Source organism: Aythya fuligula, chromosome 6, assembly GCF_009819795.1.
Source record: "Aythya fuligula isolate bAytFul2 chromosome 6, bAytFul2.pri, whole genome shotgun sequence".
NCBI lineage: Eukaryota > Metazoa > Chordata > Aves > Anseriformes > Anatidae > Aythya > Aythya fuligula.
The window spans coordinates 28,366,940-28,387,437 of NC_045564.1; the positions used below are offsets into that span (position 1 = coordinate 28,366,940).

A 20,498-nucleotide genomic window follows, 5' to 3' on the forward strand; every position below is an offset into this window, starting at 1 on the left:
CGCGCTGAAGATATCTATTTATTTTAAAGCACAAATGTATTTCCCGTTTGTTTGGAGGTTTGTTCACATGCAACTTCACCAGCAATGCAGCCTGCACAAAACCCATCCATCTTGCAGGCAGTGAATTTTGTGTGCTCCATTACCTGATCATTTCAAAGTGGAACTGAAAAGCGCCTGCTGGTCAAAGCAACTTCTCACAAACAGAGTACGTCTGATTTGCCTCGATGAATGAAATAAATGTCCCAATGTACCCCAGAGATGATGTGTGTAAAGACCACATCACAAGCTATGGGGTCAGAATGCAACAGAAGAGTTAAATCCTTCAGGCCCTGTCAGCAGTTAATGTCTACACATTATTTGCTCAGTACTACAGACCAAATCATGCTTGATTTTCTCAAATTTTATTAATAAGTACCTATTATTAAGATATCCTCTCAGAGCAAAAGGAACAAAATAAGCCAGCAGTGAAGGCTCGTGGTCAGCAAGGGCAAAGGCTATGGAAGCCCATATATTCTTATCACACGGCAGCAGTTGGGAGTGCTGCTCTGTCACGTAATACATCCCTTGAGGACATGCTGATCTACTTCACCCTGGATTAAACAAATGCTGAAGTAGATGGCCTCCGACAAGCCTATTACATTTTAATAGGTTGGTTAGATTCCCTCATATAGCATAGCTCTAGTTCAAGCGTTTCTTTTGCCAACACAAACACTGGGATAGAAACAAAGATACAGAAAGTTAATATCCAAGAGATAGCAGAAAAGAGATAACTCGAAGAAATTTCCATCACCTTGGGGTACATATCAAAGAAAATAAATATATGATCACAGGTCTGGGGACTGTCAAAAAGGAATGACAGTACTGATGTTAGAATTGCCCAGAAAAGTGGTAGGAAGTCACATTTCCTACAGGGCTTCACATTCGAGATCCAAATTTGACATTACAAAATACCCTACTTTGGGAAAAACCTGTAAAATATCAGAATATATTATTCCATACCTTCCTTATTTCACAAAGCCAATATCAGAAATCCTTTAATCAATGCTTCACGCACTAGGCAAAACCAGTGGCTGCCAGGAAAAAAAAATTGACTTTAGAAAAATCTTTGTTAGGAGATGACATTTTTTCATTACTATCTATTGCCATCAAAATATAGAGATGGCTTTTTCTTGTGTAGTAATTTTATTCCAGTGGAATTCCAATTTTTTGGATGAAGTTTCTTTTGATTTATTATAATATAAGGAAGACTGAATCTTCTTCTGAATCCTTTGAGAAGCAGTTCAATGACAATACTGTTAATGAAAGGGAAGAAGGGGCTGTTTTGAACAGGAAGAATGCTCAGAAGCATTAATGCTGCAATAATCAAACAGCTTTGGAAAGTGCTTAGATTTTTTTTAATATATTTTTGAACATTAAAGAAAACTTCTATCCCAATGGATATTCTCTATGTGCTAGAAACCACTATTTCTTCCTAATATAGAAAGGCTATTAAAAAAAAAAAAAAAAAAAAAAAAAAAAAAAGGATATATCAATTAATTTTCTTTCCAGGGCAGGCAGAACATAGTGACGTGAACATCTTTAGAAATGGTGCCAAGAAAAAAGAGCAGCACTGGATGTGTAAAGAAAATGTAGGAAATACTGACCACTTCACAGTTACTTGAAGTATTTGCATAAGTACAGGCATTTCGTAAGTATTCTCGTCACTTCCAGTTACCATACTGCCATTTTACTGCACCTGTTTGACAGTAAGGTTGTGGGATTTTTGAAAGGCAGTTTAAGCCATGGTTATTCATGTATTCTGAAACTGAAAAATTCATGTCTAAAACCTCAATTTCAGTTGGAGTAACATAAATATACAAGTCCACATTTAATGAACATGACATCAGGATTCATTTTGCACCTTTGTGGCATGCCACTATTAACATATCTTGTGCTTGAAGATTTACAGTATGCGACACTGATGAGCTCTGTCATTTAGGATTCTAATATTCATGTTCAATACCATAGTTTAATTATTTAAAGAAATCTGTCAGTAATTTCTAATAAGTGTTTCCTAACTGATGTAGAACAAGGAAAAATGCAAAATGCAACTTTTACTCAGCTTCTCTAACAAAAAGTCCTTAGACAGGGCAAACTTTAGCAGCGTAACAACAAACAATATCTGCCAAGAACAGAATTTTCCATTCCTTTCAACGTCTCTATTTTTCCTTTCACCAATAGTTGGGTTGTTTGTTTGCTTGCTTGTTTGTTTATTGGTTGGTTGGTTGGTTTTTGCTTACTTTTTGTTTTGTTTCCCACAAAATTGACAAAGTCCTCTAATATTTCATTGACATAAGTAGCATCAGCATTTCAACCCAGAACCAACCATTTCTTCAACTAGGTAAAATAAATACCAAACTAAGTATCTTGTGTACCACCATGCTGTAAGAATACATATCCTGTCTTTATCCTCCCACATAATGTCTCCAGAATTTGTAGAACTTGTTATTCTACTTGACTGAGATCATTATGGACAAGATGACATTATTGTGGTAATGGCTCAGAGAAAAGCATCTCTAATGTTTTTCCAACAACCAGGAGTATAAAAGCTTTTTAATAAACTTACTTATTTTTTGGTCATGCTTTAAGGTCTCCAGTTTAAAGAGCCTATTTGAAGAAAAGTTCTCCTTCAGGCCATTTCCAGAGAAGGTGGATCTTATCATGGGCAGCTCAGATGAATTTTTAACAATTTTCCTGTGAACCAGAATGGCTTTAGCATGAACTATCTTTGGATTTGTAAACAGCATAAGCATAACAAGAAGGAAATTAAAAAATTATAAAATCAAAAGTAGATCTATATCAGTACGGAATGGGACTGTCTACAGCATGGATGTGAGCAAGAGGGACATGAAAGTGCTGTATAAAACAGCAAACACAAAAGTGACCAAAATAGACTCAATTGTCTCATGAACAAAGGATAATTCAATTTAATTGAAAATCACCAATAAAGTGAAATGGTTTACACACTGCAGGGTTAATTCATAGAACTACAGTATACTAGACACAGAAGAGGCAAAAGGAACATGGGAAAAAAAAAATATATATATATAACTATATATTTATAACTAGTTACAGTGACAGTTACATGAACTCATATAAAATATGAAGGATTATAAACCCTCTTGTTTCAGGTTCTAAGTCATCAAAACACAGAGTTTTAGAGCAAAATGGCTCCTGTATTTTTGAAAAGTAGCAGACAAAGCTGCACAATCAGGTCTACTTACAAACAATCCATGGTCACAGAAAGGTTTCAGTTATAATTTATAACACCCTCTGCACAAAACAAGAAGTGTGACCACCCAGGCCTACTGTTGATATAATAGAAGTTTCTCGGGTTTGTACAAAAAGTCTGAATCAACAGTTCATAGCCTGAATTTTAAATCAATGGAAGATGATGCTAAAACAAGTTGTAATTGGAAGGGCCTGTCTCCAGTTGGAGGAAGAGATTGCTCTTCATTATGTCTCTCATTATGTCTTTCATCCTCCTGAGTAAGTCTCAGCACAGTTTGGTTCTCCTTGGACCACTTTCATCTGCTATACTCTGTTTAATGACAATTCATCATTTAAAAAACGGACCCCAAAAATGACTTTCACCAAAGATAGTTTCTTAGATCATAGAGACTACACACTAGATGAAAGAAATCTTAGGAGGACCAAAGAGAGCAGAACTTAATCAGAGGGATGAAAGACAAAATGAAAATCTATCTACCCTTACATTTTAAAAGGAGTTTCCTTCAGATAAGATGATCTTGACTCTTTATGTGTACCTGCTAAATATGGTGTGAGTGCTGTCAGATCATTTGGGACTTTTATGATTGAGATGCTCTAGCAATTCTTGTAAATTGTACACATTTGAATGGTGCTGCCTTTGACTTTGAGGTGATTGGGCCACTTCCTATTGATCTAAAGCCTTCTTTTCCCCCTTCTTCCCTCCTTCCTCCTAATCAAGGCAGAAATACATAGCCTGGAAAGCTTTGATGTTCCTCTGCTTTACTTCTCATTATTTTGATCTTTTAACAATCCCTCTGTTGGTACATGCTTGTAATATACATTTTCAGTGTTTATGCCTTCTGGCTTCAAAAGACTTCTACTTATCAAGACTTTTTTTTTTTTTTTTTTTTTTTTCCCAGAAAATAAATGCTGCGTGTGGTACTAAGATGCTGATGTTCCTGTTTTGTTTATCAGATAAGAACAGTGCAGAGTTAAGCTAGAAAGCCTACTTGTTTTCTTGTATAGAGTAGAATATATTGTCCTATTTTTGAAGGAAATCAAATACATATAATTTATCTGACGCAGATTTCATCATCTTTATTTTATGGAAAGTCTACAGAATACTGAATTGCCTTTGGATAAAATGTTGCACTGTAGATTACTGTCAGGACAAATTCTCATAAGAGCCTCCTTAGTTTTTATGTTTTGCTGGCATAAGGCTACAGTGACAGAATGAGTTGGAGTCTCTCTTGCTATTAGTTAGCATCTATAAAGTAAGGTCATGCCAATTCTCCTACTGCCCGTGAAATACTCTTACAGTAGATATACCTGAGATAGAAGCTGGACCAGACCCAGACTGAAATATTGTAGCAGTGTTTTAAGTGTCTTATGATGTCTGCTGACATCTCCCATAAAAAAGGAGAGTAGTCCACTATCATTCTCTTGTCAGCAACTTGTCACTGGAAAATCGGTATCAATCTTTTTACCCATTGTCCTATCAACTGAGTCCAAAGTAAAAAAAAAATTGGTCTACAAGAAAACATGACCTGGAAATCAGTGGGATGTGATACAATACATGGACTAATTTCAATTCCCCAAACTATTACTTTACCTGCTGCAGCCATCAAAAAAGCCATGCAAATATTTACACAGACAATTCAGCTAAGTCATCAGGATTTCAGAAAGGGGCTCAGGACAATCTCTACACAAGTAGGTAATGTTAAATCTCAAAATTAAACTGCAGAAATCTCAGTCAGCCACAAATGCTCAGAGTGATTTATCCACCGCATCTCACCTAGTCGACATCTGCCCTTTCCTCTCTGCTACTGGTCAATTCTAACCCAATTTGGCTCTATTTGAGCCCAAACTCAAATACATCCCATCAAAAACCTGCCTGTGAGCAGAAACTTTCCTCACTCTGCTACTGTAGGAAAGGCTAAGAATACATACACACAGCTTTTCCAAATGATTTTTTTTTTAATTTTGTATTGATGTCTCCTCCTCAATTTTTTCCTTGTTTTCCTCTTTGTGAAACATAATCACACATTTTTGTATGAAACTATCAAATCCAGAATTACACACAGACTTTGGGAAATACTTTAAAGATCATAAAGGTAAACTGGTAGAAATTAGATACAAACAATCCAGATTTACGTAGTAAAACATCCATATTGTCATGATAAATCTCTTGAATTCCGAATTCCTGTGCACAGTTCATGCATAGTTCACAAAGACTGTAAATAATTTTCAAGTGTAAAATCAAGGATAAAATTTCATTAAATTCAAGAGATTTAAAATCATTCACTAATATTCACCAGAGTTTAGACTCACAAATAACTATTTTTTTCTGATGAATGAAAATGGGATATTTTGGAAGAAAAATAAAATTCCTAATCTATTTTGATTCTGTTGATAAACAAGGAATTAGAATTAATTAAGAAAAGGTTTGATGTTTGTATTTGATCTTAATTGTTTGTCATCATTTACAGTGGCAGAAAACATAACTGAACAGAAATAAAAGTGAGGATTACCTGTTAAAATATTCTATTTTAGGAATTAGAAAAATCAATTTCAGGAGGCTGGAGATAAGAAATAAAATATAAGACATAGATGATTTAATGATGTGTACCTTTTTTTTTTTTTTTTTTTTTTACAACAGCATAATGCTACTAACTCATAGTCCATAACTCAGTTCAACACTCACCTCTGCAGCACTGCTGCCTGTCTTTCTACACAGTGTAACTGCTACACATTTTTTTCTTTACTGAAAATTTCACTTCACTGATTTCAGAACATTCTCAAATTTATCCAACTTGAATTTTTTGGCTTGCAGTTCAAAGTATTCACAACCTACAATTTGTGATTACCCAGATGTGTTATACTTGTACTCTCTATTTCATTATACACACTGTTAGTGAAAACAGTGAAGACAGCCAAGCGTACATGTGGCGGGTGTGATGACATTTGAAATAGCCTTCCTGGTTGACAGCAAACAACTGATAACAGAGCTTTGAAATTTTTTTTTGCACAACCACCTCATCGTGCATTTCTCTAGGTCGTACTGATTTCAGAGCATTCTCCAATTTATACAACTTGAATTTCTGAACTTGAATACCCTGTGGGAGACTATCACGTAGGACTGGACTCAAAGTCTTCCTAAAGTCAAGGAAATATGTCCTGCTTCCCACTTACCTTACTGCCAACCCTCAGCAAGCCGCCTTGCCAAGGAAAGAAATCAGATTATCAAGAACAAATAATAGTAAATCTATTCTATTTTGGTTGCTTCTTATCACCTTATTACTCCCCATGTGTTTGTAAGCTGCAAATTGCAGTATCAGTGACAAGGAAATAAAAATACAGATAACATGTACTGCATGAATTTGCAGTATGATGCAGAATGGCTACATTGGCGAAGTTGCAGAGATGCAACTGATAGCATCCTGGAAAGACTACCCCTGAATGTTGATCCTAGACAGACTTCACTTCACAAACCCTTTCAAATACATCACTAACAAAACCCAGCTCCTGTCCTTACCCTGGTAATTATTTCTCCCTCAGCTATATGCTATCAGTGCTACCAGCTGACAAGCAGGTGTCTTCCAGACAATGATATTGGCCAAGAGCACTAGCACTCACGTTCTGCTTGCTGTGCTCCCGAGTCCACACTCCCAGTCATTTCCCCGCAACCACCAATTACCATTGTGTCCCTAGACCAGCACCATCAGGAAAAATAAACAAACAAAAATAGAAATATATAATGACAAACCTATCAAATCCTCAGTATCACCCAGAATAAGGCTCAAGTTGCCAATGTTCTACCAGGCAAAGCTAATGTTGGATGGAGCTACTGACTACAAACTGCAAACTCCAAATGAGTTTGCAGAAACCTGCAATGAAGGAGAAAGGAATCCTAAATTCCTTGAGCCCAGTGGTTCCTGCATTCCCAATTTTTCACTGCCAATTCATATATCAACTTTTGTACTGAAATATATTATATCTATATCAACAACTATCTTAGCAAATCTGATGTGGTATGAATTTACAACCTTGTTAATGGACAAAAGAAATACATCATACAAGGTCTGACAGTACAGCATACCAGAAAAAAATGTTCTAAGATGCACAAGGAGGCCATCCAGTATTAGTCCACACCGTCACCTCAGGTTAGCCAGGGAGAGTGCACTTCTTCCAAAGCAGAGTAGTAGTTTCTCATTATGGCATTGGTGGTTTTGTTGTTGTTTTACTGTACACAAATCAATAAATTATTCTCTAAGAATATTTGCTTTTGTGTTAATTTTCTGCTTCATGTCATTGCACTTCTGTATTCTTCCAACTGGGACTTACAGCTCAGAGATGGACATATCCCTTTTTTTAATGGGCAGAGATATGGTCAAATCCCTCAAATGAATCACTATTAAGATGTGGCAGGAACAGGAGAAAATAAGATATGACATATTCCATTGCTGCAGCTTCTCCCTGCTTTTGGAAAGTAACTACTTTTTTCATAACCATGTTGTCAGGTATTTCCAAGACTATTTTTTTAAAGCCAAGCCTCATTACATCAGTCTGGTCTTCAATACATGTCCATTTACTTCATCCAATAGCTTTTGAAGCAGCCTTCAAAGACACTTGCTTAAAGCAGGCTTTCCATCCACTAATTAAATGTTAACAATCCCTTGTAATGAGCAACACATTTTTTCCCCCAAAAAAAGTGAATGTCTAAGATGGCTGATCATGTCAGCACTGAAGAGAGAGGTCATTTCTGGAGGATCTTCCATCACAAACATCAGAGAACAGTAAAGTCACCAAAGGGCATCTGAAGCAGAAGCAATTTTCTCACAGTCTTGACACCTTCTAGTAAATTAGTCACTTGTCGAGGAAAATGACAGCTATATAGCAATAGAAAAGCTTGTAAAGCTCTTCATTTATTGTTAGAAATGTTGTCTATGTCACTGTCAAGCAACAGTAATATCCCTACCCTGTTTTATTCTCAAGTGCCCCATCTCACGTTCTTTTGCAAATAATGCCTTAATGAAGTTTAAATAACAAGTATTTTTCTTAGCTCTAAACACTATTTTCCTCTTACCTGCCTGACTGTTTCCTGAATAAGTTAGTCTACTGAAGGTGATACACAAAATGAAAGGCTGTTTTAATTAGTGCAACATCATTCCAAGATAAAGCTGTGAAAACTGCAGCTTCAGAGAGGCATCATCTCCTTGGCTATTCTGTTCATTACTCAAATAAATCCCAGTATCTTCAGCACGTTACACGTGCCATTTGAGTGAAAGCACTCGTGGAACAAGATCTGTAAGTACCTATCTCAGAATCTGCCATAAGAATGGAGCTTGAAAGCCATTTCAGACTTACTTTTCCCTCATCAGAGTCACAGTTATATTTTAAATATATTCTAAACATATACACATACACACACTTTCTTTCTTTAGAAATAATTGATATTAATTCAATGCCTTTATAATTAGCCAGACCTGACAGTCACTGAAAACTGAAATCCTCTTATTTACATGACAGTCAGGACATGGACAATGAAAGAAAAAAATTTCTAAAGTGGATGTTCTGTGCCTGATTATCTTCAGTGCTAAAAGGGTAATAGCTGTTGTATAGTAAAAAAGAGGTTGGGCAAATTCATATAAATACTCTTTGAAGAATAAGCATTTACTAGCTAAAGACTGACACACTATGCAAGCCAGTTACTGTGTAGAATACTGGTGATGCCTCAAATGCAAGCTGTTGTAGGATACATGAATATTGACGGACAGCATAAAACTATAACACCTAGAGTTCTTACACTGATGGCACAGTTTATCCTCAAGAGAATTCTATAGACTGACACAATCATACTATATAATTTGGGGTGGAAGGGACATCTGGAGGTCCAATGCCTTCTCAAAGAAGGATGGACCTAAAAGTTGGAAAAGATTGCTCAGGTCCTTATTCAATTGAGTTTTAAGCATCTCCAGTGCACCTGCAGCCTTCCTAAGCAATCTGGGACAACTTACGATAGTTTCTTCTGTTTTTTTATTATGCCCTTCTGGAAGAAGTGTGACTGCATCCCCACTCCCATTTTCCAGGTTGAACAAAGCCAACTCTCTGGACTTGCCTCATATATTATTTCAAAAAACCTCCAAAGGCTGCCTTCATAGTGAAGAATGATAAATTCAGAAGTCCTCCAGCGCTGAGGTCTACATGCTGGAAGACATCCTGCAGGGTGTGTAAGCACGTGCCACCTTTGTCTAAATGGCTACTCCATGACAGTTTGTTAACACAGCACCTCTTCACACATGCTAACTGCTCTTGAAAAGTTCAGGTAGCAAGACAAGGTTCAAACATAAGATTTTTGAAAGTTTCCCTTACTAAACACTTTTACAGATCAGGTGCAGAATCACCGAAAGTCCACCAGCTTGTTTTTCAGAAGCGACTTCATCAGTTAGCAGCTTGGTTTCAGCTGCCTGCTCCGCAGACATCACTCCTCTTGTTTGTAGGAGTTTTCTTGTTTTGAGATGTCTCAAAAATCTTCCATGCATTTCATCTGAAAACTCATTTTGCTGAAACTTCATTCATCCTCAGTAGTGCCTAGCAGATTGGTTCTATCACATCACGCAATTATGAAAATCGGAGCTGTTGTGAAAACTTCAGCTAATTATAAAAAGTGAACCTGGCACTGAAGCAAAATTTGCTTAAACCCACCAGGCTGTGAGATTCCTTTCCCATGATTACCCGAAAACACTACATAGCCTCCTTAATTGCTGGAGAGCTCTCCACAGAGCAAAAATAAGCAAAATACTTTTCTATTATGCTTCAAATTCTGTCAGAGTAAGATTAATAAAAAGTTCGTGCACTTACTGAAGATTACCTTCCCTTCACATGGAGATTCAGAAATACATTTTATGACATCTCAATTTACGGAGTTCTCTTTGAAAACCGTAGGCATAGGCTTGTGGTCAAAACCTAGCTAAAGTTATTTACTCCTTTGAATTGTAGTTTAAAACATTTATTCTTTCAGATGCAGCCCACATACTGTCAGGGCTTCTCTTTCTTTTCCTTTGTTTCCAGATTATGTAAGAAATTCAGTTCATCTTTAAAGAATAGTTTCTAACCTTGTGAAGGAGTAAATTATTATGTCAAGTTTCTTCAGTTAGCATACCTGTATAGTAATCTTTTTTCAATAAAAATAACCTTTTGTTAAAGGTTTTATTAGATTTTTCAGCAGACTGATAACAGTCACATCTCAAGCCATCTGCAGGAACTGCTACAGACTCCAATCACATACTCTGAATAGTGAAATTTTTCTTAACGCTTTTGTTCAGACAATTGGATCACTGTATTTTCCAAGTGCTTAATCACACAAAGGGCAGGAGCCCAAAGCCTTTACCCACACTGAACTCCTCAAATAGTCCTAGTAAAAATCAGGCCTCAGGCAAATTATTAGCAAAATTTAAAATCATGAGGAAATTATCCTTTCCATTTGTAGTGCCAAGAATGGATTACTTCACAGAGATCTATAGATAGATAGTTCTTTCAAAGCCCACATACTTCATCTTTAGGCAGAAGAACAAGGGTACTTACTGTACGGATACATGAATACCCAGCATAAAGCCATCCCTGTACTCCTAGTAAACTATCATGTTACTGGTACTTTAGCTTTCAGTACAGCAGCAAAGCTATATAATGAATCCACTTCCCAAAACACTTTATTTTACCCTTGAAGTCACTGTTTCCAAATGGGCTACTGTAAAATTGTAAAGACCCTTCTTAAATGTCACCCTCCATCGCCTTAAATATTTTGAGGTTGCATGGAGAAAGCTTACCCCTTGACTGCAAACCATGTCCACACGCCTCATTATATCCCAGCACACCCTGTCTCACTGAATCTGGTACCAGTATACAGTGACTCCATCGATGGGTCTTCCACCTATGAGACGAAAAGGTCAACACTTAAGTAGCTAAAATTGGAAAACAATTCATAAATCCAGACAAAAACTTCTGAAAGCTGAGATACAGATGATGATATACTGCAGAGGCTCAAGGAAAAACAGCAACAACAACAACAAAAGCTTTAATCAGACCTGAAATAAGCATTGTGAACTGAAATTCAGACTTAAGGCTCACCTTCTAGAAAGCCACACCATCCTTCCACCATATTTCCTTTTATTTCTTGGGGGTGTAACTCAAAGTCACAAAATAAACAACAGATTCAGTGAGCTTTGAAATCAGACTCTCTTCCTGCAACCCCATTCTCACATGTCTGATGCTTTACACAATCTGCTGCTTTCTGTGCCATGATGTGTGTCAGCCAGGAATGCAAGACAGTAGCTTTCTATAGTGCTGTGCAGTACAGTGCCATGCAGAGCTGAATGTTTCGGCTCCTGCTTTGTCCCCATGTTCAGTTGCCTGCTCTGCTCTGAGTCTATGTGCTACTGGATGTGTGGTTTGAAGATTTATATGCATAGATATAATACATTTCTATTTACTAACATTGTATAACAGATGGGTCATAGAATTTTAATGAGAGTGGTGAGTAATTGCCCTATTGTACTATTTGTCTAATCAGAAATTTTTAAAGTGCATATTATTCACTGGAGTGAGAGCATCAGGGGAGAAGACTGTTTCTGCAATAAGCATACAATTATGATTAAGGCAGTTGAGTGCCTGTGGTACCAAAATAGCTTGCATTGATTTTTAGGTACTTTGAGGGGGGAGTTCCCAGTAAAACTATCCTTAAACACTTCAGACCCTGAAGTTACCATTTTCAGGAGCTGTGTCTGTTGGTGCTCATTCTGATGAAGCCAGATAATTTCAAAACTCCAACTTGATCTCTACTTTTACGTATTTTGCAAAAATTACTATTTACGTATTGTTATTACTAATCGTGTTATTATTATAACCTCACATTTTCCAGCTCTATGTCATTTTCCAGTGAAAATTGTGCAGGATGATCCAACAAGATTACTTTCTAGAGAACTGGAAACCCACTAGCAAGAAACTGATTCAAAGCTAATCTTTTTTACCTATACACTGGACAGATGGGAATATCTTCACATTCTCTTTCTTCATACAAGGTGTCTGGGCATGCATGTCCCCCATTGGCAGCATCCTGAATGATAATCCTATACCGGGATTGCTTAACTGCTGTAGCATTGCCTGTAAAACAAAGAAAAAAATGGTTTCCAGACACAGTTGGCAACCTCTGTTAGTGATCTAGCTGTCTTGGATAAAAACATCCTCGCGTTACATTTATATTCTGAAATTGTGAGCCCTCTGGCTCTCATGACCCCTGACAAAGAAGCGAGGGAATGGTACATTGGATCAAAAGCTTTAAAATTACAAATAGTTCAGCAGAGCAGCACCTGGAAGGTTGATAATTTAACAGCTTAAGAGATGCATCAGAAATGGCTTTTTTACAGAACATCAAATCAGACAAGAAAATAGCTATGAGCGAATGCTTAAACACCTGAGCAAGGGAAAAAAAAAAAAAAAAAAAAAAAAAAAAAAAGAAAAAGAAACCTGTTACAATGGAAGATTTTGTTCTTGAAAACATATTCTGGTGGTCTCAGGCTGCTTCCATCTGTCTGTGTCTAGAAATTATAGGTGATAACTTCCTGATAAGAAAACTATCGCAACCAACAGAGGCTAATTCTCTGCTTAGCCTGAATTATGCACCAGGTCAATGCATCTGGAAACACAGTTCACAATCTGAGGTACAGAATGCAGTTCAAGAGACAAGGCAAGGATTTACACCAGTGTGACCTGAGAGCTAAAGCAAACACAATCCTTGACTGTGTAAGAGGGACGTACATGTAGTATCTGAGAGCTGGTGTAACTGCTGTGTACATCAGCAACTGCAAAACAGAAAAGGGGTCTCAATAGAACTTAAATATTCCAGGCCAGAAAAACCTGTCTTATGACATTGGACTTCATTGGATTTGTCTAAGAGTGAATAGTGGTCTGTAATTTACATGAGAATGTTACATGAGAATTATGTTTGAGCCCAAGATAAGGACAAGGCTGCAGCAGCAAGATCACAGTGCTTTAGAGCAGAAGAGAAACATCACGCCATGGACACAAAGTGCAAGTACAGGTCCAATGAAAATGTTTGGCTCCAAAAATATCAGTTATACAAGCCTTCACTCACACGTGTGCTATCACTGCTATCAGTGTGCAATCACTACAGAAGGGCTTGGCGGGAGGCACCAAAGGTTGCTCACCCCAGTACCCTACCCTGAGGCAAGGTAAGCACACCCAGGGCAATCCCCCTCCTAGTACTTTCACATCCACCACCCAAAGCAGCCCTACAGCTTCCTACAGTCTCCTTTCAGATGACGGGCCCACTACTTGTGGAGAACCTTTTCCTATAATCGAATACAAATCATCCCTTCTATAAATCAAGCCAAGCTTTTTTTAATCTTCTGTGCACTAGACATAACAAATGTTATTCCCATTGTCTGATGAATAGATAGTCTTTATGAAATGCTAGGGGCTTGTATCCACTCTAAGTCTTCTCTAAACCAAGCAAACCGAGTTCTTCATAGGTGCTATTCAGTCATCTCTGACTGATCCCCTTCCTACAATGTAGTGCTCAAGGAATCCCACCTGCAGCCTCACCAGTGCACAGCACACCAATACCTTCAGTGGTATACACACACATCCATTGAATTTAACAAGCCCAACACAAGTTATAGCATTTCAAACTGTTGACTTTCATTCGTTTTGTAGTCTGTAGTATCTCCAGAGTTGCCTGAGACAGTACTGATGTCTTTACTTCCCATTCTGTCTTCGTGCAATTGATTTTTCCTTCCCAAGTCATATTTTGAAAAATTTCTCAAAGATTTCAGTATCACTTAATATATTTTATTTGCTACCTCCTTCAGCTCAGCACCATCCACTAATGCTATTACTCAGACAGATGAATTGTTCAGACAAATACCAAATAGAATTGGGACAAGAACAGTTTTCTGTTGAACTCTCCTTGGCTCACATTCCAGTTTGATCCTGAAGAGTGGTGGTATCTGTCAACCAACCGATTAGAAGCAGCTTTGCAGAGAAGGACCAAGGTGTCCTGACAGACACGTTAATGATGAGGCAGCTATGTGCGTTTGCAGCAAAGGGTGACAGCATCCTGGGCTGCAGTGTCAGCAGGTCAATGGATCCTTTCCCTCTCCTGAGCACTGGTGAGCCATCTGGGTGCTGTGTCCAGTTCTGGACTTCACAGGATAAGAAGGATGTGGATGTACTGGAGTGAGTTCAGTGAACAGCCACAAAGATGATGCAGAGACTGAAGTGTCTGACACACAGGAAGAGACTGGGAGAGCTGGGACTGCTCAACACGGAGAGAAGGCAGCTAGGGGAATTGTATCAATATACCCAACGGGGGACAGTAAAGGAGAGGAAGCCAGACTTTATTCACAGTGATCTTCACTGAGACATTTTTCAAGCAGCTGAATACCCATTTACAGTGACTTAATTCGAGTCACTGTTCTTTAGCTTTCTGATAAAAGTTTCATGTGTCAAAAATCTACTGCTTCCCTTAGTTAGTGCAGGAATGCTGTTGAAAGAGGAGATTAAATTTACTGGGCATGATTTGTTCTCAACAAATCCACACTGGCCAGTTTATCATAATCTTATTCTTAAAATGTTTACATCTCAAGTAATAACTAATTCTTGTTGTTTTTTTGTTTTTTTTTTTCTTTCTATATAATGAAGTTAGGATGAGTAATCTATAATTTCCTTGATTTCCTTGACCTTTCTTTTGTTGTTGTTTTTGTTTGTTTGTTTGGGGTGGGGGAGATTGCTTGCATTTTATTTAGTTCTCTAGGACTTAGCAATTTCTCACCCAGAAGACAGTAGCCAGATGCTCTGACATTACTTATTACTTCTTTCTCTATTCACACAGCCCTAGTGACATGGAAACAACAAATTTATTGAAATATTTATTCTTTAGTCCATTCCTCTCCTGGTTGCAGACAGGAAACAACAGCAGCATTGCACATTCCCTGTTTTGTGTTTTCCTCATTTCTCTGTAAGTAATGGATATGTATTTCATTTGGCTTCTACTTACTTTGAATTTATTTCTGTTATCCAATCTATTTTGAAACCTAATATTCTTCTATAACTTAATCTGCATTCTTGATTCAGGTACTATGCTTTTGGGCATTCCTTTAAATTCACACTCAGTTATACGTTTGTTTCTAATTTTTGCACAACAATTTGGCAATCAAAAAAGAATCAAGATCCTGAACAATTCTGATGATGAGAAGAGGTAAAAACAGATGTTTTCTCTTCACATGTTAAAGCTTGAACACACAAGTCATATACAGGCCTATGCACACCTTGTTTCCCTGTGCTCCTGGCCCTACTAGCTATTGTAATGGTTTCAGGATAGAAAGTGGCAAAGTAGAGTGCAGTTGGGCTCGAGACCTTTGGTCTTTCTTGGTACGTTCCAGACCTTCCTCATTCCTGGCTGCATAGAACATGTTCTGCAGAGGTGTAGCAGGCAATTTGCTGAGTTTGTTGAAATTTGTTTTTTTTTAAAGTTGTCCTGCTGATATTGCTAGTTTTCCCTTCTCCAAAGAATCATGAACTCTATTTCTTTGTGATGACTTTAATTCAAATTGTCTATCACCATTAGAATCTTAGCCATTTCCTTCCGATTAATCAGTACCAAATCCAAATGAGCTTCCCATAGTAATTTTCTCTACCTCAAGAAACTAAATTATCCTCAACATTTATTGCACATTACTCAAACCCCATTTTCAAAATTGAATTTCCTCATTGGCTTTTCTATAGCTTTCTTTACAAATGTTACTGATCGCAATTTTTATATCTCATTTAAGATTGTTATAGCTTGATTTTCCAAAGTATTAACGTTATGTAGGACTATACATTTAAAACCAAACTTTAGCTGATTTCAAGTAAGGTTATGACTGTTTGCCCTCCTAAAAAATCAAGCCCCAGGATCTCAAAACAGTCAACTTGTATGTCTTTGACTCTGCAATTCAGATAATGGTGTTTGACAGTTTTGGGGGTGTCTTACCTCTGCTTCTATTCCCATCTTCCTGTCCCACCACCTCCGGTCTCTTCTTACACAAAGACTCATATGACTCCTCCTATCAATCTATTCTTTTAATTCCTCCTTTGCTATCGCATCTTCACCTCTTCTCCATCTGACCCCCACGACTTCCCTGGCACACTGCTCAGGGCTTGGAGAGGTGGATTCCCACTGTCAGATGAGGTACAAATTTCTTGCTCACTACTCTAAGGCCTGGCTTTCTCTTGATGGAATTGCTGCCCCAGCTTTTACAGGAAGCATTCAGCTTCATCCTTTTTGCTCCTGACTGGAGGGAAGGGGACAGACTTGTCGGCACCAGTCTTCAAGTACACAAATAAATGGGACAGACTCTCCAAGATTTTATTTGCCAAAATCAGATCTGTATCCAGTATTTTTGTGCAGATAAGAGTTTTTGAAAGCATAAGCCTAAGTTTGACCAACTCTGGTTGAGTATTTATGAGAACTGACAGTGGCAGATCCTTGACAAAAACTGTCTGACACAAGGTAAAGGTCACTGGAATTTCTTACTAAGGCAAGCCATACATTTTGTCCACTTTCACTCTACCTCATTCCAAATAAGTTTTAAGTCATAGAAATAAATTTGATAGATATGGCCTAACATTTCATGTAAACTTGTTTAGAGAATTAAGCAACAATGAAATTGCTAACCTTCAACCCTGGATAACCAATGTCCAGAAGAGAAAAGATACTTACAGATAGCATCTATTTTCAGAAGGGAGATGAAAAATTTTATTTATTGTGAGATTTGTTTCGTTTTAATCTCATTTCAAAGCTATGCTGGCAAACCAGAGAGCACATCACCTGTGCTGAGAGCAGATACCTCACCAGACACCTTGACCATCGAGTATGCAGGAATATCTACATGCTCCTCATTCAAACCACTTAATTTTCTGAAACCTCCATGTTGAGTCTTTGATTCTTGTTTCAATTCATCCTCAAAGACCCATTAAAACAGATATATTATAGGAGGCTGTGGTAGACAGTTGTCACCTTTAAGCATCTGAAATGGCAGAGAATCAATAACCTGCAACAACCTCTCCATTCTGCCTCACCAACAGGTGTTTTGATTCAGTTGCACTTCTTTTGTGAATTATGTTGTCCGTCCATCTGTTATTGCCCTAAGTTCACTGCTGTCTACACTTCTGAGGTATGAGATAATCCGTTGGCAGAAGACAGCCTGTTGTCTGATGACATTTAAATGTAGGGAAAATGTCAGCTTTTTTACTGTTAAATAGCAAAGTTGGATGCATTTTCTCAGATAAACTACAAACAGCTTAACTGGTAAAGTTCTGTGTAAACCTGATTTAGTGACTGCATGTTTGTCTAAGCTCTGATCTTATGCTGGTACACATTTAATTTTAAATCTGCCAGGCAATACCTGCTCCAGCTTGATGTGCTTAGTAATTCACCATCTGTATGTTGTTTTCATTAAATACAACTTTTCTATAAAACAACAAAACCCCAAACAACTCACATACGTATAGCGGTTTCAAAATTTCATTATCATGCTGAGGTTTTAATTGTGCAATGTAAATTAAAAAAAAAAGATCTTGCAATGCAGCCATATCAATAATGGATCTAGCAGAAAGCAAACTCCCCCATCTAAGAAGTTTTAATTTAGAATTATATTAAAATGATAACACTGCCAAGAAGGTTAAATAATTAATTTCTTCTCATTTTAATTGTAGACTATTATTTAATAAACAAAGTAATTTGCCAGGTAATTTATTCTACTTCTTCATAGGCAGCTCATTTAAAGTCTAAAAATAAATTGCTAATTAAAACAGGATTCACTGTTTTAGAAAGCAACTCATTTTCCTGTAAAATCTAACAAGAACTATGCTAGAGCATCCACTGAGAATCTTTGAAGGGCAAGGAAGCTGCCAAGAAAAAGGAAATACTCTGGTAACTAAGATGACTTTAATCTGAACAATTAATGAAACACATATATTTGCCACAAAAAAAAAAAAAAAAACAACAAACAGCAGTAGATCATTATAAAGTAACTTTGCTAAACACCTAGCATACAAAAGCTAACCAACTAGATCAAAGAAACATATGGTACTTGAAAAAACATAGAGTTGTTTGCACAGCCCTGTGCATACATCTGGATTGGTCAGGAGAAATAAATTTCATATAATGAAGCAATTCCTTAAATATCCATACAACACCAGGGCCTCAGACTTCTGTCTTTGAAGGAGTTCTCCCTCAATGCTTTGGATGTTGAATCTTAAATTCCTTTGTGTCCCTCTTGTAGGCATCCATAGGAAGTACAAGGTGATGGGAAGTCCACAGTGGGAAAAAGAAGGGTTTGCGTCTCTGCAGATCTTTTCTGCCTCTCCACCCACTTGTGTATCCCTGCCCACTGGTGTTTGCATTTCCCAATTTGGTGTTGTCCGCACTGGCAGCCACCTGTCTCTGTCTGAAATGCTCAAGGTTTGTTAACAGCTTCTGCTGCCAAAAAATACAACTGAGAAGAAATCCTGCAGACCAGGGAGCTGCCAAACCCAAGTAGTAACTCTGAGGTGAAGGCAGACGTCATATGCCTGGGTGCTTCTCAAGACCTCAGCCCCCGTATCATTCCATTCCCCGTGGCTATGAATGTAACAGTTTGCCCAAAATTTTGTTCTCTTTTTAAAGGCTTACCAGGTTGACATGCTGTTGGGCAGCGAGTCCACTCACTGAAAGGCGTAACGATGCAGTCCTTCTTGCAGAGGAGGAGACATGGTCGCACAGTCTCAGGTCTGGTGGAATCTGGACATCTATCAGTTCAAATGCAAAGATACCATGCCATCAATAAACACCAAATCTGCAGGGAAATGTTCGTCTCATAAGAGTCTCACAGGGCTGGGAGTGTATTGCCACACCAAAGATATCGCTCCCACTCACAACAAGCCTCACTTTTATTCCCCTTCACAGTCATGCTACCAAACTGAATTCAGCACACTTGCACAGATTAAAAAAAAAAAAAAAAATGTTGTTTGGTCTGATGACTGCAGAGTAAATGTAACACTACCTATGATGCCTAAAATACAATGCTCACTGAAGCAGCACAGATATATTTATTGCCAAAGAAAATGAGTAGTTATGTTTAAAAGGTAGTCCTGTTTGACACAACATACAACAGCCTTCAAACGCTTGCAACTGTGTGTAAAGACTGATGTCCTCTACTTTCAAGCTGCTAGGAAGTACAAAAGTAGCTTAAAGTCATATTTGTGCTCCCTTCCCATTATGCAGTAGGAGCCTGCAGAACTGAGGCCTTGATTGTTATTTGGAAAGTTGTGCAGCATAGTACAGGAAAAACAAATGTGATTTTTTTTTTCTTGATTTTTAACTCCTACATGAATAATATGTAGCATATATTCTAATAAAGGTTTCAGACAGACAATTAATATTTGAAAACTAGAAAGGTAGAAAAGGGACAGTTTTCTGGAAACGGGCATATTGTGCTCCTCAAGTAGGTGGTGAGAAAGGGAATTATCCTTTTCTAATTTTTATCAATTTCTAGTAGAAAGATCACTCAAAAATACTTGGGAATACATGCAACCCAAAATGACCACATTTGAAAGAGGAACATGCCACTAAGCCAAGCTAGGAAAGAAAAAATCTTTCAAGTCATGATTCTGTTACTGAGATGGTAATAAAATACTGAAAAGTAAAATTTAAAAGAAGATAAATATAGAGAGGCATTTGTACTCATTAAGTATGACTATTCTAGAGGGCAGAATTCTGTTATCTCTATTCTGTTTCTGGTTAGTAACGTGTTGAAATATATTTTTGTAGTAATTCTAGTTTTATTCAGCTTTCTGTGCCTTGCACCTTCTTCAAATACAATGTAATTTTTCTTTATGAAATCAGGAAAAATGCAGAATACAAAAAATTCACTATGCTAACATACAAAGGCTATTAATTTACATAATACATCCAATTTCTGAAGTCACATAACGGTAGACTTTCACTGCAGCAGTTCTAAATGCAACATTACTTTAGGTCAGTTTTCATCAACTCAAACATAAACTATGTCAGCAGAATATCTTGCTCTGGTTCAGTAATCCTCAATTTGCAATTTCGGTACAAAGGGCTTGGGTTCCCCACAGAGTCCCTCACCCCAGGCATCTGTTCTAAGGGCAGTGCATGCAGCCCAGTGCTAGTGCCCTCACCAAGG

At 37.6% G+C, this 20,498-nt stretch overlaps 1 protein-coding gene across 1 annotated transcript in view; it reads right to left on the reverse strand.

The window, feature by feature from the left end:
* Positions 1–20,498, reverse strand: part of THSD7B (thrombospondin type 1 domain containing 7B) — a 316,331-nt gene that overhangs the window by 119,132 nt on the left and 176,701 nt on the right. The window contains exons 11-13 of the mRNA XM_032190608.1: positions 18,980–19,095; positions 12,276–12,408; positions 11,076–11,179 (exon numbers count right to left, since the gene is read on the reverse strand). Of these exons, the coding sequence (XP_032046499.1) occupies positions 11,076–11,179; positions 12,276–12,408; positions 18,980–19,095 (353 nt within the window). The remainder of the gene's footprint in view (positions 1–11,075; positions 11,180–12,275; positions 12,409–18,979; positions 19,096–20,498) is intronic.